This window comes from Lithobates pipiens, unplaced genomic scaffold, assembly GCF_037356315.1.
Source record: "Lithobates pipiens isolate NorthernLeopardFrog02 unplaced genomic scaffold, aLitPip1_a1.2 Scaffold_17, whole genome shotgun sequence".
NCBI lineage: Eukaryota > Metazoa > Chordata > Amphibia > Anura > Ranidae > Lithobates > Lithobates pipiens.
In genome coordinates, this window is record NW_027507755.1 from 14,699,490 (window position 1) to 14,720,376 (window position 20,887).

Below are 20,887 nucleotides of genomic sequence, written 5' to 3' on the forward strand. Positions count from 1 at the left end.
TCCCGCAAAAAGCTACAAATACTGCAGCCCAGTAAGCAAGTGGTTAACTTGTATGAGGTAAAGGTAATATGGAATACCCAGTGAATTGTAAAACATTCAATTGGTGGATTGTAGAACAATCTATTGAGACAAACTATGTACACTCCCTGTACATGTTACTACTTCAGTCTCCTCCAGCACTTTCCTTGATTGCAGACTATTGCTCCTCTTTCCTCCTGCACATCTGTTTACTTCCTGGAGCAGCCAGCACATGTGAGACCTGACTCAGCCAGGCCTTCAGCAATTGCCCTTTGCAGGCAGGGCCCGTGGGCCCCTATAGTGTAGCAGAAAAAGGTAGAAAGATTTTAGTGCTAGCTGTCCCACAGATGGACTACTGCACCCTGCCTAACCACCTGGCTGCAGCTGCCCGACTCCACTGCCTATAACATCGTAGTCCTTACTGCTGGCTCTGCACCCATCCCAGCCTGCACACTCCCAGTCCTCTCAGGTGTGACTCCCCAGTCCTTCCGACTGTCCATGCCACTCACCAGCCCTCCCCTCCTGGCTGTGACTTGTCGTTCCACCCTGAAGACTTGGCCGCCAATACTAGCTTCTGCTGTCCTCTCTTGCTCCTCCTGTGCCTCCTGTTACAGAACCTTCACGATTTGCTGAAGGGTTCAGTCCAGCACTCGAGCCCCGGGCCCAAGGTCACCCACCTCAGACTGGGAAGCTCCCTCAAAGGCCTTGACAGCCTAGTACTCCATCTCCAGTTCTTCCACCTGACAACTCCTCCCCAGACTGGGCTGACCCTGGGTATTTAAGGAAGCCTGTCCCCTGCCAATCCAGGTTGGGGACTGGTCAGGGCTCCTTAGAACACCCCAGGCAGCCCCACCTTTCCTCCTCTCTTTCTAGTACCTTCCAGAAGGCTGTAGAAAGAAAAGGGAGGTCTTAGTGATGCTGCCTGTGTCACCAGCTGCTACTCCAAGCCCCTTCCAGCCCACACAATCCAAAACAAACCTGGCTGCCTGGATCCCACAAACCCTCATAGCTGTACGTTGGCTCGTGGGATTGGGATAGCAGGCGAACACGCACCCGCCGCACTGCAGGGGTGCCGATGCATGTGGCCGACGGTCGTGGTGACTGCTGCCCGCGATCGATCGTGAGCACAGCGGACAGAACACGGAAATGTGTGTAAACACACAAATCCTTGTTCTGTTCTGAGAGAAGTGACAGATCGTGAGTCCCTATTAGCTAGCAATGATCTGTCACTTCTTCTAGTCAGTCCCCTCCCCCTTCAGTTAGAATCACCTCCCAGGGAACACAATTAACCCCTTGATCGCCCCCCTGTGTTAACCCCATTCACTGCCAGTGACATTTTTACAGTAATCAGTGCATTTTTATAGCACTGATCGCTGTATAAATGTCAATGGTCCCAAAATGTGTCAAAATTGTTCCGATGTGTCCGCCATAATGTCGCAATCACGATAAAAATCGCAGATCACCACCATTATTTTATTATTATTAATAATAAAAATGCTATAAATTCCCTATTTTGTAGCATATTGTGATTTTTTTTTTTTTTTACCAAAAATACGTAGTGCAGAAGAATACATATCGGCCTGAACTGTGAAAAAATTTACAAAAAAAATGGGGATATTTATTATAGCAAAAAGTACAAAATATTGAGTTTTTTTCAAAATTGAAGCTCTTTTTTTGTTTACAACGCAAAAAATAAAAACCACAGAGGCGATAAAATACCACCAAAAGAAAGCTCTATTTGTGGGGGGGGAGGAGGACACCAATTTTGTTTGTGTGTAACGTCACACGACCGCGCAATTTGTGGGAAAAAAATGCTTGTCAATTTTGTTTGGGTGCAGGGTTGCATGACCGCGCAATTGTCAGTTAAAACGACACAGTGCCGAATCACAAAATATGGCCTGGTCATTCAGCAGCCAAATCTTCCGGGGCTGAAGTGGTTAAACCGAAATCATATGTTCTAATATTGTATGAGAAAAAATTTCCTGTTTGTCCCTTTGGAAAATTTTTTATGAACTGTGGCTCTTGAAAGCTGTGTACTAACGTTTAGACTATCGGACGATCAATTTGAAAGCTTTATTTCTTGTCCAATTTTCCTATCGTTTGTACCAGACATTTGGATTCAACTACACAAAAGGCACCCTCAGGTAAAAGAAAGTTGCAATTTCCAAAAGCCACCAAATCAAAAAACCTCTGTAGATCCTACCCCCTGGATAGGCCTTCGGCTGGCCATACATTATGCAATTATCTTGTACAATTGTTTTTTAGATTTACCAAAGTCATAATATGAGATTAAACTTAAACACTTTCAATTTGTATGCAATCAGGAAGGCCCTTGCACTACAAGGATGAAAGTAAATCTGAAAAAAATTGAGTAAGAGAATTGTATAATCTATGGCCAGCCTTAGGAAAGAATCAAGGTTAGAAGAATTAATTAGTGCTTTACAGCCCTTACCCCCACGTTCACATTGGGCTGATTTGGCATGCAATTTGACATGTAAAATCACGTGCCAAATTGGAGCCTATTGTCGGCAACGGCACCATCTGAATCAGTGTGACGTTGACTTTGCGGTGCCACACCAATTCCCAAAAGTAGTTTCTGCACTACTTTTGGCGACTTTGGGGGCAATTTCAATAGACATCTGTGTCAAATTGCCCCCAAAGTCGGACTGAAAGGCTGGTTTGAAATCATGCGAGCTGCCCCCCCCCCCCCAAATCTATACCAGACCCTTATCCAAGCATGTAACCTGGCAGGTCAGGATGGGGGGCGAGCGAGTACCACCCCCCACAACCCTTGCCCGGTGGTTGTGGGGGTCTGCGGGCAGGGGGCTTATCGGAATCTGGAAGCTCCCTTTAACAAGGGGGCCTCCAAATCCTACCCACCCCAAAAGGTGTAAAAAAAAGTAAAAACAGGAGACGATTCCAAAATTTCAGAAATTTGGAAAATTCCTTTATAAAAAGGGAAGATGTGTCCCGCAATGTCCATCTTCAATCATGGCGCAGATAGACCCGAAAAATAGAAAAAAAATAAAGCTCCTCCTCCATGGGAGGCCTTCCGGCGACTGCTGTTTCTTGGCTGTGACAGGTGACAGCTGTTTTAGAGGCAAGGGTGGGGCCACCCGGTGACGTAAATGAGTGACCCCCCCCGACGTCACATGATTGAATATGGATGGACATCGCAGGACACTGTTTTTGTCTTTTTAATAACGGAATTGTCCAAAACTGTCTACTATCGTTTTAACTTTGTTGATTTTTTGGTGAATGGGTAGGGGTACAATGTACCCGATACCCATTCACATAGGGGGAGCCGGGATATGGGGGGGCCCCTCGTTTCAGATTGCCCCTGTCCACAGACCCCCACAACCACCGGGTTGTGGGGATGAGGCCCTTATCCTTATCAACATGGAGACAAGGTGCTTTGGGAGGGACCTCAAAGCACCCTCCCCATGTTGAGGGCATGTGGCCTGGTACGGTTCAGGAGGAGGGGGGCGCTCTCTAGTTCCCACGTTTTTTTGCGAGCAAACACACACCCGATGTTTCAACTCGAACCGCGGGCTCATCCCTAGAGTGTATACTAGGTGGGGGAACATTGGATACAAAAAGGCAGGCTACACTGGATGTGAAGCATTGTCACTGACAACCATTAAACTGACAAGTGGATGACTAAATCCTTATCTGAAATTCACTGCATTTAGCCATTATCTTTATACGTGAAGTACAAACAGTAGTTAAAAATAAGTGCAAATCATGGATTCAAACTAGTACAAAGGTAAGACTGAAAAAGAAAACAGCCCATTCGAGCTTAGAATTTTAGAGGTTTCGAGGACATTAAATACAAACGGTAATGCTGGACTACATAGTTACATAGTAGGTGAGGTTGAAAAAAGACACAAGTCCATCCTATGTGTGTGATTATGTGTCAGTATTACATTGTACATCCCTGTATGTTGCGGTCATTCAGGTGCTTATCTAATAGTTTCTTGAAACTTTCAATGCCCCCCGTTGAGACCACCGCCTGTGGAAGGGAATTCAACATCCTTGCCACTCCTACAGTAAAGAACCCTCTACATAGTTTAAGGTTAAACCTCTAGATGTTCGGAGTTTTGCCAAAGCATTATTGATAGTACTTTCCAGTTCACCCTACAAGGTTTATTCCAAATAAGGCCTCAGACATTAAAAAGCCCATAGCAATATTGTCTATATCAGTGTTTCTCAACCAGGGTGCCATTTAGGTTCGTCAGGGGTGTCACATTAAGTCCCATATTTTAGAACAGGTCATCACGATACTGAAGTTATGAGTGTTTAGATTTCCTTCAGTCAACCCAGTTACAGGTTCATTACCACTGTGACTGTGGAGATAGGCCTGAAGTGAAGTCTGTCCTGCCTGTTGATGTGGGAAGCTGTCCCAAGATAGAGACCCTGCAAGAAGAAGACCTTCCTGGAGAAAGCCAGGATGAAGGCTGGTTTCTTGCAAGAGCCTGCTGACTCTCCAGGAGAAGGCCTGCAATGTAATGCATAGCATTGATAGTGGAAGGCCCTCATGACTGGGGGGGCAGGGTAGGCTGTAGCTGGGCAGATGTTTAAAGGGGCTAGGACAAAAATTGAGGTACACAGGCATTTGGTCAGGGGAAGGCGTGGTAGGGGGAGTAGGTCAAGTCAGGGCGGAGTCTAAGAGGGTGTAGGCTGTAAGGGGGGTTTTGACAGGGTCAGTCAGTAATTAGTAGGGATGAACGTTTTGGCCGTTCGCGTCAAAATTCGAGTGACGCGCGCGGACCACAATGCACTGCGTTGGCGCAGTGCATTGCTGTCCGATGATGCGGGGTCACAGTGCATGCTTGGCCAATCGCAGCGCCGGCAGCGAGGGGAGCCATGATTGGCCACAGGCAGGATGCCTGTGGCCAATCATAGCTCAGGCTGTGTAGTGCACGCCCCACACTATATAAGGCCGCCTTTAAGGCGGCCTCCTGTAGTGTGTTACTTTGCATCTGAAGCAGTGGGTGTTCTGTGTACCTTCAACACAGTACACACCAATCGTTTTTGGCTGATTTCCTATCTTGCTGCTGTGTAGTGGTTGTTGTCTGTGCCCTGACTGCAGTATACACCACTATATTCACCTCACCTATATAGCTAGTGATCTAGCTTTAACCACTTAACAACTGCCCATTGCCGATTAACGGCTTCAGGGCGGTTGTTTAACTCAGAGAGGCCGTTAATTAACGGCCTCCCAGAATTCTGCTCTCGCGTGCCCCGAGGTGTGCGCACTCGAGAGCATCCGTGACCGCCGGGTCCATAGGACCCGGCGCATCACGGTAAACGGCCGCTCATAGCGGCCGTTTACCACGCGATTGCTCCGTCAAATGACGGAGTGATCACTTGGAAACAAACCGGCGTCATGTTATGACGCCTGTTCCTCCCTCCCCTTTCTGTACCGATCGGTACAGCGGAGGGGAAAGAGATCGGTGTCAGCAGCGATGTGGGCTGCATCTGCAGTGCCCACATCGCTGCTCACCGAATTTAACCCCTCAATTCCCTGCCAATACTCTGCAATACCAGTGCATACTCTGCAGTACCCTGCCATTACTCTGCAGTACCCCCCATTACTCTGAAGTACCCCCCATTACTCTGAAGTACCCCCAATACTCTGAAGTACCCCCCAATACTCTGCAGTACCCCGCCATTACTCTGCAGTGCAGTACCCCGCCATTACTCTGCAGTGCAGTACCCCGCCATTAGGTACTGCACATTACTCTGCAGTACCCCCCATTACTCTGCAGTAACCCCCATTACTCTGCAGTAACCCCCATTACTCTGCAGTACCCCCCATTACTCTGCAGTACCCGCCATTACTCTGCAGTACCCGCCATTACTCTGCAGTGCAGTACCCTGCCATTACTCTGCAGTACCCCCCATTACTCTGCAGTAACCCCCATTACTCTGCAGTGCAGTACCCTGCCATTACTCTGCAGTACCCCCCATTACTCTGCAGTACCCTGCCATTACTCTGCAGTACCCCCCATTACTCTGCAGTAACCCCCATTACTCTGCAGTACCCCGCTCGGTGATACCCTGAAGTACCCAGCCATAGACGCCCCCCACCCCTCACCGCCCTCCGGTGCTTCTACCAACTCGCCAGTACGATCAAAGCCAGAATCTTTTTTTTAATTTTTTATTTCAGGCTTCCCAGCCTAGAGGTGAGATGTGGGGTCATATTGACCCCCCCAGATTTCACTGTAAAGAGGACCTGTCACCCCATATTCCTATTACAAGGGATGTTTACATTTCTTGTAATTGGAATAAAAGTGATCAAAAATATATTTTTGGGAAAAAAAATGTCAAACTAAAATAAATAAAGTAAAATGAACAATAAAAAAATTAAATAAAAATTAAAAGCGCCCATGTCCTCATGTGCTCGCATGTGCCACACATGTGAGGTATCGCCGAGAATGTTAGAGCGAGAGCAATAATTCTAGTCCTAGACCTCCTCTGCAACTCAAAACATGTAACCAGTAAAAAAATATTTAAAGCGTCGCCTATGGGGATTTTTTAAGTAGCGACGTTTGGCGCCATTCCACGGGCATGTGCAATTTTGAAGAGTGACATGTTTGATATCTATTTACTCAGCATAACTTCATCTTTCACTTTATGCAAACATTGGGCTAACAAGTGGTTAATAATAGAGCTTGCAGTCAGTAGTGTTAGGAGATAGTGCGTGCTGTCTGCGTGCTCTGTACCCAGTACATACCGCTATAATATAGGGCAGGCCCCTACTTTCAAACATCCAACTTACAAACATCTCCTACTTGCAAACGCAAGGAGACAGCAGCAAGTGAGATGAAAAAAGATGGACGACAAAACAAATTATACAGGGGTGATAACCCTTCCCTATGTTTTCCAAAAAGCTTAAAGATAGTTTTTTTGACTGGAGCTACACTTTAAAAATGTACCGGTTGAAAATGACAAACAGATTCAACTTAACACAACAAACCTACACAGTCCCTGTCTTGTTTGCACCGTCTGTATACTGCTGTTCTGAGTATATAGGGCCTGGGGGCCACACGCATTTCCTTTTTTTTAATATGGGTACGGGGTTCCCCTTAATATGTGTACAAGACCCAAATAGGCTGGTAATGGGCAGGGAGGGCTACCCATGCCATTTTTCTGAATGATTTTCAACCATATTGCAGGAACCAGATATAACATTAAAACCGCAAGCAGTTTTAAATGGTGTTATTTCCGTTTAATGTCATTTTGTGCAGGGACTGTTCTAAACACGGGAAACACGTGGCACTTCACAGGCATACTATAGACACCCCCCAGGCACCATATTTAAAGGAATATTTCACTTTTTTTTTTCACTTTAATCGTCATTAAAATCAGTGCTCCCGCCAAAACGGTAGTTTTTAAAACCTTTTTTTGCAGTGACCCATGTCCCCTGAGGCAGGAGGCAGATCGCCAAACCCTTTTTAGCACACTATCTTGCATATTAGCCGTTAAAATTAGCACTTTCCAATTCGAACGTTCGAGTCCCATAGACTTCAATGGGGTTCTAACGTTCGTACCGAACGCGGGGGTCGTTCGCAAGTTCTGGTGCGAACCGAACCGGGGGGTGTTCGGCTCATCCCTAGTAATTAGCCAGGGAAGGAGAATTTCCCTCCCTCCCTCCCTTGAATGTACGGTTACATGGTGTGTTCGTTTGGTACTTTGAGGGTGTTATAACGGGGTGGATTGAGGTTGTCATAGCAGTGGCAGGGGTTTCAGGGTTTTGAAGGTGGGCATGGTCAAGAGGTTATGTGGTGTATGGTGGGAGGGTCTCATCTGTGGTAAGGGACCCTCCTATAATTCAGTGACGTCATCTTGACAAGTTTGGTATTGGGGCTGTATCAGGCTGGTAAGGTTTGATAAAAGTGTCCGCGAGCCAGGTCATTCGCGGCTGTGGGCCGTGGTATGGAATGGTAGCCTGATACAGCAAAAAGTGGTAGACCATGCTCCTCCTTCAAAACATCTGCTTTCAAGAGCCAGTTTAGTCTCAGGAATTTATATAATAATGTTTGGTTATGTTTTTACAAAATGTTTAATAAAAGGCTGCTATGGCCATTTAAAACCCATTGAAATTTGTGGTGTTTTAATTTATTACTAAGGTTGTTGGGGGTTTTGAGGTATGGGCCACGGCAGCCGGTAAGTCTGCAGTACTCCAGTCATGGAGAGAATGTATGGAAGGCTAGGAGATTTACGGAGGTCACTGGAATTGGCAAGAGAGAGAAGCCTGTGAACCAGTAAAGATGTTGCCTAGAGTGTTGACTGAGAACTCATGTCAAAGGAGGGGGTGGACTGTGAACTCTCATGTGAATTGAGAAACACAGGTCTACATATCCCTAAACAAATTTGAACCGTCCATTACAAAATGACACGACAATCTACTTAAAAGATCACACATATATATGTGTGTGATCTTTTTGCAAAACTTTTTATTTTTTTAGTTTTAGATGGAGTGGAGAGGGATCAGACCCTCCATGTCAGGTTTTATTGCTGTCTGTGTCCTTGTTGGGGAGATTCACCCTCTCCATTTTTCTCATTTACCAACATCACCGAAAGTGGAAGAAAATCCCAAATTTTGGGTTATCAGCAGAACAATAATAGAGCCTGGTGACCATACCTCCCAACGTTCTGAGATGGGAATGAGGGACACCTACTAACAAATGTATGTAGGCATAGGGCAAGCCCCCTGCCACACCCCTTTAAAGGAGAATTAACCCAAAAAAAGGTTAATTAGATCAACAAGGGCTTTTTTTTACCACTACTATGTCTTTATATTGGCTTTTAAAATGTACAAATGCAGCACTTTAGAAATTGCATGAAAGATTTAGCACTGGGAAACACTTTTTCAAAAATAAAAAGTGCATTTTATATACAATTATATAGATCAGACCAAAATGAGGGACAAATGAGGAGGAATGAGGGACAGAGGGACATTGCTCCAAATCAGGGACAGTTGGGAGCTATGCTGGTGACACCCCAGGACTCCCTCACTTTGAGGGGGATTTGCTCTCACTTTCTGGTTTGGCTATGGGACAGGAAGTGAAGGGACATCTCCCACATGGGACAGAGATGGCAAAATAAAACTGACAGAGGTTATGAAAATAATTTAACCTTCAATTCTACTTTAAGATAGGACAATAGCTAGGCAATGCGAGGGTCTCCCTAAAGATGAGAAATGGGAAGGAGGGAGCACCCACAATGCCACATCCGTAATGTATCAAGGGAAAACAAAGAAGATACCAAATAGATATCAACAGGTTGGACTTTTAAGGCATGGAAGAAAATTGGAAAGTAGAAAAAAATATATATTTTATTGAAAAATACAATATCATAACAGTGTTCAAAACAATATAAAACTCATATGAAATTATATAATTTGTACATTGAGCCCTTGTGCATCGCTTCCGACCCAACACACAAGGGCTTAATGTACAAATTATAGAATTTCATGATTTTTATATTGTTTTGAACACTGTTATGATATTGTATTTTTCAATAAAATATATATTTTTTTCTACCTTCCTATTTGCTTCCATGCCTTAAAAGTCCAATCTGTTGATATCTATTTGGTATATTCTTTGGTCTCCCTAAACAAGTCATATCCAATGGGCTAGTCCATCCCTTTCTGTGGTTTTTAATAAATTAGCAAATTTACCAAAATAAGGAAATTTGAGTGTGTAGTCAGCGTATGGGGAAGATAGGATATTTTGGAGAAGTCTTGAAGAATCTAATCTACAAAGTGTAAAGAAAATATAACAAATAATTGTAAAATGTAATTATTAATGATAAAGCCATTGTGCAAAAAGAACTTCCGTTTTTTATTTTTGTTTTTTTTTATTTAAAGTTTATGGTTTTAATAATGAATATATTAGGCACACTTAGCATACAGTTAGTGAAGTGTTCAGATTTACAATCCTGTAACTTGTGACAATAGTTGGGGGTGTGATACATTCATGACGTCTCTTCAAGCGTCTGCCCTGCGGCCTGGACAGTAAATGCAGCCACTGAAATTTGTTTTTTTACTTCGTCCCATGCCGAAGCTTGGTCTTCCCTGCTTGCAATATCAAACAGTGCATCATATATCCCTGGGAAAGATTCACCTGCGTATTTATTATGGCTGCTTGGAGCAAAGATGACGTGTCTGGGGGGAGAGAAGCAAAGAAACAAGGTTTAGAAGTCATACACTTAGGCTCGATTCACATCTATGCACAAAACGCACAGGAGTGTAATGATCTATTATACATCATGCAGTAGTGTAACAATGTATGGAACAGATTTGAGAAACGTAATTATTTGAATGAGGCCATTTGATTCTTATCCAACTTGAACTACAATTGTAGCTCAGCAGGATGGATGGTTAGTGTTTACCCACACACAGAGATGTAGACATAAACTCCCGGTGACATCTGAACCGGAAATAGATGTCACTTCCTGGTTGCAGTTGAACCGGAAGTAGAAAGGCCTAAGGGGAAGTCAGGGAGATCACTCTCTGCTGACAGCTGCTGAAAATGGTGGGAGGGACAGACGCACCTGTGCAGGTTAGCGACGCCCTGTTTTTAAATACACATAACTATATAAGTTTGCATAGTATATCGTGTGATCACGCTCTCTGAAGACGTGAAAACACGAAACGCGTCAGTGCGGTGATCACACGAGCAAGAGGGTGAGTGTTAGCCGACAAGGACCCGGGTCCACACACGGAGACTGTGTTGGATGAGATCTGCAGCCTACCGGTGAGACGATCGTGAGGCAGCACTTACACCACATATGTTATACGCTGGTTTTAAGTTGTTTTAAATGTAAGCATATTATGTAAGGGGGGGAAAGGAATTTTTTAAATCCTAAATAAAAGGTATCACACTATATGAGACCCCTTGAATCTTTTGCATGTCTACTACCAATGTGAGAGCAATCAGCGGGACACACAGAACCAGACAGAGGAGTTCCACATAGTGGAGACAGGCTCTAAAGTGATTGGAATCTGGTAAGCAGCCATCTATATACATATTCACGGAGGTGGAACAGCACATGATGAAGGTGTAGGACCATACCCATACACACCCAGATATCTGAGAAGATTGTATGAATATGAAAGACTGCACTCATTGATGAGGAATAGAGTGTGATCTCTTGGTGTATGGACATTAATTCCTGACAAAAGTCTTGCTGGTTCTTTAATACTTGGTGTTTGGACACTAATTTTGATAAAAGACTTGCTGGTTTTTTAAAAAAGTACTACATTTTTAACATAGACAAATTGTTTGTTGTATATGGAGATGTGGTATCAGCGCTGTTAGTGGTTATATTTGAATCCTCAGGTTAACCAATTCTTTTGTTTTTTATGCACATCTATGCATGTTGCTTATGACCATTTCTGCAGTGCTTTTTTGCTGTGCTTTCTGCCTTTTTGCAACTGCATTTTTACAGCGAGTTTACCGTGATTTTGCTCGGGGAGAAGACAGCTCGGGGCTATTTTTTAAATAAAGGACTTGCCAAAAACCGCTTGTCTTTTATTTTTTACATCTCACCAGTTTTTTGGTGAATGGGTAGGGGTACGATGCACCTGATACCCATTCTCAGGGAGGCTCTGCTTTGGGGCAGAGCCCCCCTACTCTAAAGCACCCACCTCCCCATGTTGAGGGCATGCAGCCTGGTATGGTTCGAGGAGAGGGAGGCGCTCACTCGTCCCCTCCCTTTCCTGACATACCAGGCTGCATACTCGTATAAGGCTCTGGTGTGGATTTTGGAGGGGACCCCACGCCATTTTTTTTTTTTTTACATTTTGACTTGGGGGTGTCCCCGCCTAATTCATACCAGACCGAAGGTTATGGTATGGTTTTTTTGGGGGGGAGGGCCCACATCGTTTTTCTTTTGTGTATTTTTTTAGCCGGTATTTTTTTTTTTCCATTTAGCTGTCAGCGGGGAAGGCCGCTGACAGCTGATGACATGGCAGTTGTTAAGGACGCGGCAGCCGGCTTCCCAGCCCACTCCTTAGCAACCAGCTATATACAGTGAATATATATAAAAAAAAAAAAAAAACTCAAAACTTAAAATTGTAGCAAAATCGCAGTACATGTGGTTTTTGGATGCGGGTCCATTGCAGTCTATTAAATGCAAAATGCTGCATTTTGCGGATAAAAAGTCCCCAACCTTTTCCAAAAATGCAGAGGCACAGAAATGAGAATGATGTGAACGTGTTCCAAAAGGAACCCATGTTAAAACAATTGCCTGCATTTCTGAATGGAGCCCTTAAAGTAATATTCAGTTTTCCAATGACAGTGTATTACTAACTGGCAAAAAAAAAAAAAAAGTATATACACTCACTGACCACTTTATTAGGTACACCTGTTCAATTGCTTGGTAACACAAATTGACAATCGGCCAATCACATGGCAGCAACTCATTTAGGCATTTAGTTGTGGTGAAGATGACTTGCTGAAGTTTAACCACTTGCCTACCGGGCACATTCACCCCCATCCTGCCCAGGCCAATTTCCAGCTTTCAGTGCTGTCGCACTTTGAATGACAATTGCGCGGTCATGCTACACTGCAACCACGTGAATTTGTAATCATTTTCTTCACACAAATAGAGCTTTGTTTTGGTTGTATTTAATCACTGCTGGGTTTTTTATTTTTTTTTACAAAAATAAATAAAACGTCTGAAATTTTTGAAAAAAAAAAAAGTTTTTCTTAGTTTCTGTGAGTAAATTTTGTAAATAAGTTATTTTTCTCCTTCACTGATGTGCGCTGATGAGACGGCGGTGATGGCCACTGATTAGGTGGCACTGATGAGGCAGCACTAATATGCCACACTTATTGGCACTGATGAGCACTGATAGGTGGCACGGATAGGCGACACTGATGGCTATTGATGGGCAGCTGGCCGTTCTGGCGTGACGTCATATGACGTCGTCCCAGAACGAGAGCCACACTGTGTCGTAGTCATTTGACGGTGGGCGGGCAGCAAGCAGTTAAATCGAGTATCAGAATGGGGAAGAAAGGAGATTTAAGTGACTTTGAACGTGGCATGGTTGATGGTATCAGGCGGGCTGGTCTGAGTATTTAAAAAAAAAAAAAAACTGCTGATCTACTAGGATTTTCACGCACAACCATCTCTTGGGTTTACAGAGAATGGTCCAAAAAAAGAGAAAATATCCAGTGATCGGCTGTTGCGTGAAGGAAAATGCCTTGTTGATGTCAGAGGTCAGAGGAGACTGCCATTCTATCACTGGTTCAAGATGATAGAATGACAACAGAAACTCAAATAACCACTCGTTACAAGCAAGGTATGCAGAATACCATCTCTGAACACACAACACATCGAACCTTGAAGTAGATGGGATACAGCAGCAGAAGACCACACCGGGTGTCACTCCTGTCAGCTAAGAACAGGGAACTGAGGCTACAATTCTCACAGGATCACCAAAATTGGACAATAAATTATTGGAAAAACTTTGACTGGTCTGTATTGTCGCTGACCATGTCCATCCCTTTATGACTACAATGTACCCATCTTCTGATGGCTCCTTGCAGCAGGATAATGCACCATGTCACAAAGCTCAAATCATCTCACCACTGGTTTCTTCAACATGACAATGAGGTCACTGTACTCCAATGGCCTCCACACTCACCAGATATCAATCCAATAGAGCACCTTTGGGATGTGGTGGAATGGGAGATTTGCATCATGGATGTGCAGCCGAGAAAACCTACAGCAACTGCGTAATGCTATCATGTCACTATGTACCAAAATCTCTGAGGAATGTTTCCAACACCTTGTTGAATCTATACCACCAAGAATAAAGGCCGTTCTGAAGGCAAAAAGGAGGTCCAACCCGGTACTAGCAAGACGTACCTGATAAAGTGGCCGGTGAGTATATATACACACAAAATATATATTTATATTACACACACACACACACACACACACACACACGTATACACTGTATATCAGATAGATAAATATTTTTTCTTTTTAATTTATTTTGTAATTATCGTATTTATCGGTGTATAACACACACTTTTTTCCCCCTAAAATCAGGGGGAAATCGGGGGTGCATGTTATACGCCGATCCTCCGCTGTTGATACCCTTTTCTGCCGTTCTCTGTGGCTTCTGGGTATTTTCGGCCACACTCGGCCGTTCTCTGCTATTTTCGGCCACACTCGGCCGCTCTTGGTGGCTTTCGGCTTGTGGCCCAAAATACGCCGAGAACTACCAAGCGCCAAGATACACAGGACATCTGCTCTGTATCTCGGCGGCGCCATTTTTAAAATGACAAACACACTGACAAGACTGCAAATGTCTGACAAGGCTGCAATGCAAGGCTGCAAATGACACTGATAAGGCTGCATTGATGGGCATTTAAATGTAAGTTTTTTTCCCTCCTAAAAGTTGCCGACTGGCGCACGCCGATGTACGTCAGCAGAAAGTCATGGGCAGGCATATTGGCGTACAGGTACGTCCATTTTTATATGCCACCCTACACGCGTGCCAGTCGGGACCCCTGTGAGTCCGGTCACGGGTCCCGCAGACTCGATCACAGCGGGGATACCCGCGATCTTCTCACGGGGAGGCTGAACGGTGAGATGCCGTTGTAAACAGCATCTCCCCGTTCTGCCTAGCAACAAGTGATGCTGATCTCTGCTCCATGTGATTGGAGCAGAGATCAGTGTTCACTAACACAAAGCCCAGCCCCCCACAGTTAGTAACACGTCCCTAGGAAAACTTAACCCCTACACTGCCACCCCCTGGTTAATCCCTTCAATGCCAGAGTCATTTACACAGGAATCAGTGCAATTGTATAGCACTGATTGCTGTATAAATGACAATGGTCCCAAAAATGTGTCAAAAATGTCCGATGTGTCCGCCATAATGTCGCAGTCACAATAAAAATCGCTGATCGCCGCCATTACTAGTAAAAAAAAATGATTACTAAAAATGCCATAAAACTATCTCCTATTTTGGAAACGCTATAACTTTTGCGCAAACCACTCAATAATCGCTTATTGCGATTTTTTTTTACCACAAATATGTAGAAGAATACGTATCAGCCTAAACTGAAGGAAAAAAACTTTTTTTTTTTATATATTGTTGGGGGGATATTTATTATAACAAAAAGTAAAAAATAATGCGTTTTTTTCAAAATTGACGCTCTATTTTTTATAGCGCAAAAAATAAAAACCACAGAGGTGATCAAATACCACCAAAAGAAAGCTCTATTTGTGGGAAAAAAAAGGACGTCAATTTTGTTTGGGAGCCACGTCGCACGACCGCGCAATTGTCAGTTAAAGCGACGCAGTGCCGAATTGAAAAAAGTGGTCTGGTCTTTGGCCAGCAAAATGATCCGGTCTGAAAGTGGTTAAATTCCCTCTTAAACTTGGGGTGCGTGTTATACGCCGATAAATACAGTAATTTTTTTGATCCATTTTTTTTTTTTTATCAGCATTGCTGAAATCCTGCTGCCACTACCCCTCCACATACACGCACTTCATCAACTGCTACACATCATTTTTCAGCAAAGGTTATTGGATAGTGAGAATGGTGGGAAATGCCTATGTATAGCAATACATGCAGAGTTTCTTGTAGCCTCCATTGGGAGAGCCGGACACCATAGGAGGACAACTGGGAGACAGAGATAGAGCGTTGTCACCCTAGAACGAGGACCTTCATGGCAGGTTTACAAAGTGCTATTTTGATGAAAAGAGCAGCTTTAGAAATTGTTCAGATATTTTTTCATAAATAAATTAACATTTTAAAGCTTATTTGAGGTTTAATGTGAAACTCTGGTCACAAAAAAAAAAAAAAAAAAAAAAATACTATCTCCCCTATGCTCCAGGATCTCATAAATCTCTAGGTGTAAAACCAAATAATACCAACCTTAGTCTGCCATCTATTGTCTACCCATGCTGCTCAGTAAGACCAGTCTTCATACCTGCACCCATGTCATCAAGATGGAATGTGAACCAGCCTAGAAGTACCCATTTACATACCGGCATATTCAGTTTTATTAAATTTTTTGTTTATTTGTAAAAATTCTGTTTAAAAAAAAAAGGTTCCTTTTAAAAAATAATGTTCAAGGCAAACTGATTTAGACCTGATCTGTGCAACAGCAGATAGCCCTGTCTCTTTCAGCCCTCCTGTACATGTCCCCCCTTATACATTGTAAAGCGCTGCATAAACTGTTGGCGCTATATAAATCGTGTATAATAATAATAATAACTGCTTGGTGGACTGAAAGCGTAAACCCGCTAGCTGTAGGGAGGCTCTTATGACAGATTTATTTCCATAGGTGTGCACAGCCTATTGCATTAGAGTGTGCACCCCAAAGCTCAAATACACGTGTGTGTGTGTGTGTGTGTGTGTGTGTGTGTGTGTGTGTGTGTGTGTGTGTGTGTGTGTGTGTGTGTGTGAAGGACGGGGGTTGGTGACAATAGAGTAGTGGACAGTTTCAGTAGGGAAGAGATTGGGGACAGTAGTTTATTTTTATTATTTTTCTATTTTTACTTTTTTTTTTACAAAAAGTTTTTTTTTTTGTGTTTACAATCATTTTTTATTATTTTAATTTTTTAGGAGCTCAATTGGGAGGCTTTGCTGAAATATCAGGGGTCTAAACAGACCCCTGATGTTTCACCTTTGAGACAGAGAAAGGAACTGAGGACAGAGATTCCCCGGGTCCCTTTCTCTGCAGCAAAGCAGCAGGGGCAATCTGCGCAGCACAGGGTGATTAGTGTGTGCCCAGGCACACCTGACACACATGCCTATGCTTGTGTGTCTTGTGTGCTTCTGGATTTGCCCTACTCCAGTGCTGACATGTCAAAGCTTTCCATTGCAGCCATCTTTATCGCAGCTTTTTCCCAGTTCATACAGTATGTTAGTAGCGATTTTTTTCTACAAGCTCTTATTTTGGAGTTTTTAAGCTAGTGTTTACTGTAAAGTATTTTTTTAATTTGATTTTTAAATTTTTACAACCTCTTTCATGTTTTGTGCTACAGAGTTTAAAATAGAGAATTACGGATTAGCCACTAGAGGGCGCACTGTACTTGATTCATACGCTTTCCTGACTTTGATGCCTAACAACTGTCAAGATAAAATATCAGTTACGTAAGAAGGGAATTGTTTTTACTAAATTTGCTCTGATGTTCAGAAGAAACACTAACAGCCCGTTCACACCTGAACGTTTTGTAGCCCTATGCCTGAAGCTACAAAACGCTGGAGGGGAAAAAATCCATTATTCTCAATGGAGATGGTTCACATCTCCACTCCATGTCGCCTGAAGCCCTACGCCTGAAGCTCAAACAAGTTCCGGACCCTTTTTTGTCGCGCGACAAAACGCCGGTAAAAACGTTCAAACACGCTACGCTCAGGTGTGAATGCAGCCTAAGAGCCGGTTCACACAGAGGCAGCATGACTTGCAGCGCGTCTGCCTCAGGGGACCTGCCCCCGACTTCAGCGGCGGCTTGCAAAATGACTTTTATATAGAGGTCAATGCAAGACGCCTGAAGTTGCACCAAAAGTAGTGTATATGTATATATATATATATATATTCTTTATGAGTGGCGGAGGACAATTTTTATCTTTTTTTTAAAAAGTCTGAGTTTGAGCATTAAGAGAAGAAAGATTCCTTGAATTAAAAGAGGAATCCAAAAGAATGATGCTTGAAATCAGAGAAAACAAAATAGATGGATCACACTGGCAACACCTAGCAGGACAGTAAAATATAAGGAAAATATGTCCAATCAGTGCACATTTGCGCCCCCAGTGTCTATTGCAGGAAATGACATTCACGCAATAGAGCCAACCCGCCGCAGTACAAGTGCGGTAGGTGCTCAGCAACTGGTTAAATATGAAAACAAAGTAGGCAGTAAAATGAAGGCTAGAATAAAAGCTAGAAATAAACAATATTTTATAATGCAATTAAAAAGACCATAAATGTCAATAATCTTCCTATGGGCCTCCCTTGTGTAGACATCCAGAAGGCCAAGACTGCTGTTGGGTGCCGCCATCTTGTATGTGGTGTCAGCAGCCCCACCAGACTCAGAACCGTTGCTCAAGTGACATACTACAGTATTCCACGTCTCTCCTTACTCCCCACAACTACATAAAAGGTAATGCAGGAAGGTGAGGGTGGCAGAGAAGCTAGGCCCGCACATTCAGTAATTAGATAATCCTGGAATAGGAGAGCTATAAAGCATCAGGAGAGAGGGGGAAACTGGTTGTGCCGGGAATTGACTCCTCCTAGAGTGGTCATATTTTCTAGCAAGTTCAAAAGTACAGTGCAAGTGGATAACATTTTTTTATGGGACAAAAGAGAATATCTTGCTAAAAAAGGATTGTGATTTAAAGGTTTTTACCTGTAGAATCTACGTCCAGGTAATCCCAGAGGATCAATAAAGGCTCGCTCCAGGAACATAAGCTGATCATTCACCGATCTCACTGCGATTGGGCTATCGTGACAAAAACACATTCATTACATGTATTTGCACTAATTTATATTAATCACAGTGTTGTTATACTCTGCTTGAGATATGAGATATATATATATATATATATATATATATATATATATATATATATATATATATACACACACACACACACACACACACACACACACACACATATACACATTTTATATATATATATATATATATATATATATATATATATATATATATATATATATATATATATATATATATATATATATATATATAAAATGTATTATATTTATTTATTACACATCTTCCCCACCCCTGAGGCACTTATAATCATATATCTTATGTACAAACCCTCAGCCCCACCCATGCATATACACAAGTGCTGACAACTCACACTATGTTCTTACTCACTTGGTCACATCAAGGTTTTTTAATCTTTCGTTAAATTGTGTTGCTGTTCTTGTGAAGTTGTCAACAGCAGAAAACAGAGGATCTGAGCAACAGAAAATGCAAAGAGAAGGAAAAGTGAAAAAAACATTACATTTTCATTTACTCAGAGTATAAATTGTATAGTGTAATAAAGAACCTCCGTCTAATGAAAAACCAAGTAATACAGGTAATTTCAAAATAGAAAAAGAACTGCTAAATTCCCTAAATATATCCAATGACATGTACTGTATTCAGTACTTGGTCACATACAGCTGAACTTGTTCTGTAATGTTGAAGACTTTTTATAGCTTTTCCAAGCCAATCCTTCAGGTCTAACAAGTGTCAGGAACATACCCCAGGTTCTCCAAGCCTCGCCTATTCTTTTTGCACTCCTAGGTCTATTCTTGTCTGGTCTGTTTCCTCTCAAAGCACTGTTCTTGCTTAGTTTGTTTCCTTTCCAAGTACGGTTTTACTCTGGCCAATTTTCTCTCCTAGCACAGCTCTTGTACAATTGATTTGCTCTCCTATACTTGCTCTTGTCCAGCTGGTTTCCTATTATAGCACTCTTCTTGTACAGTGTGTTTCCTCTCTGAATACTGTTCTTGTCTGGTCTGTTTGCTCTCATAGCCCAGATCTTTTCTAGTTGGCTTGCTCACCTAGTTCTTGTCTGGTCTGTTTAGCCTCCTAATCCTGCTCTTGTCTAGTCTGTCCTCCTAGTCCTGCTCTTGTCTATTCCTCTTCTACTCCTAGCCCTGCTCTTGTTTGCCTTCCTACTCCAGTTCTTGTGTTTGCACTAATAGGACTATTCTTGGCTTGCCTGTTTCCCTGTCTAGCACTGTTCTTGTCTCGTTTGTTTTCTCTCCAAGTACAGTTTTACTCTGGTCAGTTTATTCTCCTAGCACTGTTTTTGTCTTATTGGTTTGCTCGGCTATCCATATTCTTGTCTAGCCTGTTTCCTCCCATAGCACTATTCTTGTACATTCTGTTTTCTCTGAGTTCTGTTCTTGTCTGGTCTCTTTGCTCTCTTAGCCGAGCTCCAGTCAGCTTGCTCTCCTAGAATGGTTCTTGTATAGTCTGCTTCCTCTTCCAGGCTTATTTGTATCTAGTCTGTTATCCCTTCTAGTCCTTCTCTTGTCCAGTCTGTTTACCCTCCTAGCCTTGTTTGCTCTCCTATCCCTATTTTATCTATTCTTTGTTCTCTCCTAGCCCAGCTCATGTCTATTCTGTTTTCTCCTCTAGCCCCGCTTTTAGCTAGTCTATTTGCTCTTTTACTCTATCCCCATCTTTGTCTTGTCTATTTGCTTTCCTAGCCCTGCTCTTGTCTAGTCTGTTTTCTCTTGTGGTAAGCTGTGTCAGGTCACCTTGAGGCGAGGTCACAAGTGCACACGTAAGATCAGGAGTGCACCGCAAGGTTGTGGACCCTACGGCTGACTGCTGCAGACGGGGGACAGATCCCACTGGGGTTAGAGCGTAAGATTCCCTGGGGCGTGGAGTCAAGAGCCAGCAGGTGTTCACCAGAGCCTCTGGTGGTGAGGATGGACTTGGCTGCAACTGGCTCCAGGTCGCGACCCCCAGGGTCCCCCAGCTCACACCCACAGTAGGCAACAGGAGGATAGGGATGGTGAGGGATAAAGTCAAGGTCGGGGCCAAGGGCAGACAGGAATAGTCGGGAACACGCCAAAAGGTCAGGATCACAGGCAAACAGGGATAGTCAAAACACGCCAAAGTCGGTAACAGAAAACAGTAGAAGAGCACACGGCAGGAAACAGGAAACTAACACACAAAGGAATACACAATGGTTGATCAGCACTGATGGCCTGCAGTGCACAGGTTAATATAGGGCTCCCTGATAGGGCCTGGGGTGGAGCCATGCTTAGAGGAGAGGTTATAAAAACCACCAGGTGGAAGTGGCTGGCCTCTTAGTCTGAAGACATGAGGGGAGGTAAGCAAACACAGGAAGATCACTGCA

At 43.3% G+C, this 20,887-nt stretch overlaps 1 protein-coding gene across 1 annotated transcript in view; it reads right to left on the reverse strand.

Annotated features, from left to right (window-relative positions):
- Positions 1–9,865: 9,865 nt before the first annotated feature.
- LOC143986595 (putative N-acetylated-alpha-linked acidic dipeptidase) overlaps positions 9,866–20,887 on the reverse strand; it is a 113,574-nt gene continuing 102,552 nt past the window's right edge. Inside the window, exons 17-19 of the mRNA XM_077485004.1 lie at positions 18,901–18,982; positions 18,403–18,495; positions 9,866–10,192 (exon numbers count right to left, since the gene is read on the reverse strand). Of these exons, the coding sequence (XP_077341130.1) occupies positions 10,003–10,192; positions 18,403–18,495; positions 18,901–18,982 (365 nt within the window). The 3' untranslated portion in view covers positions 9,866–10,002. The remainder of the gene's footprint in view (positions 10,193–18,402; positions 18,496–18,900; positions 18,983–20,887) is intronic.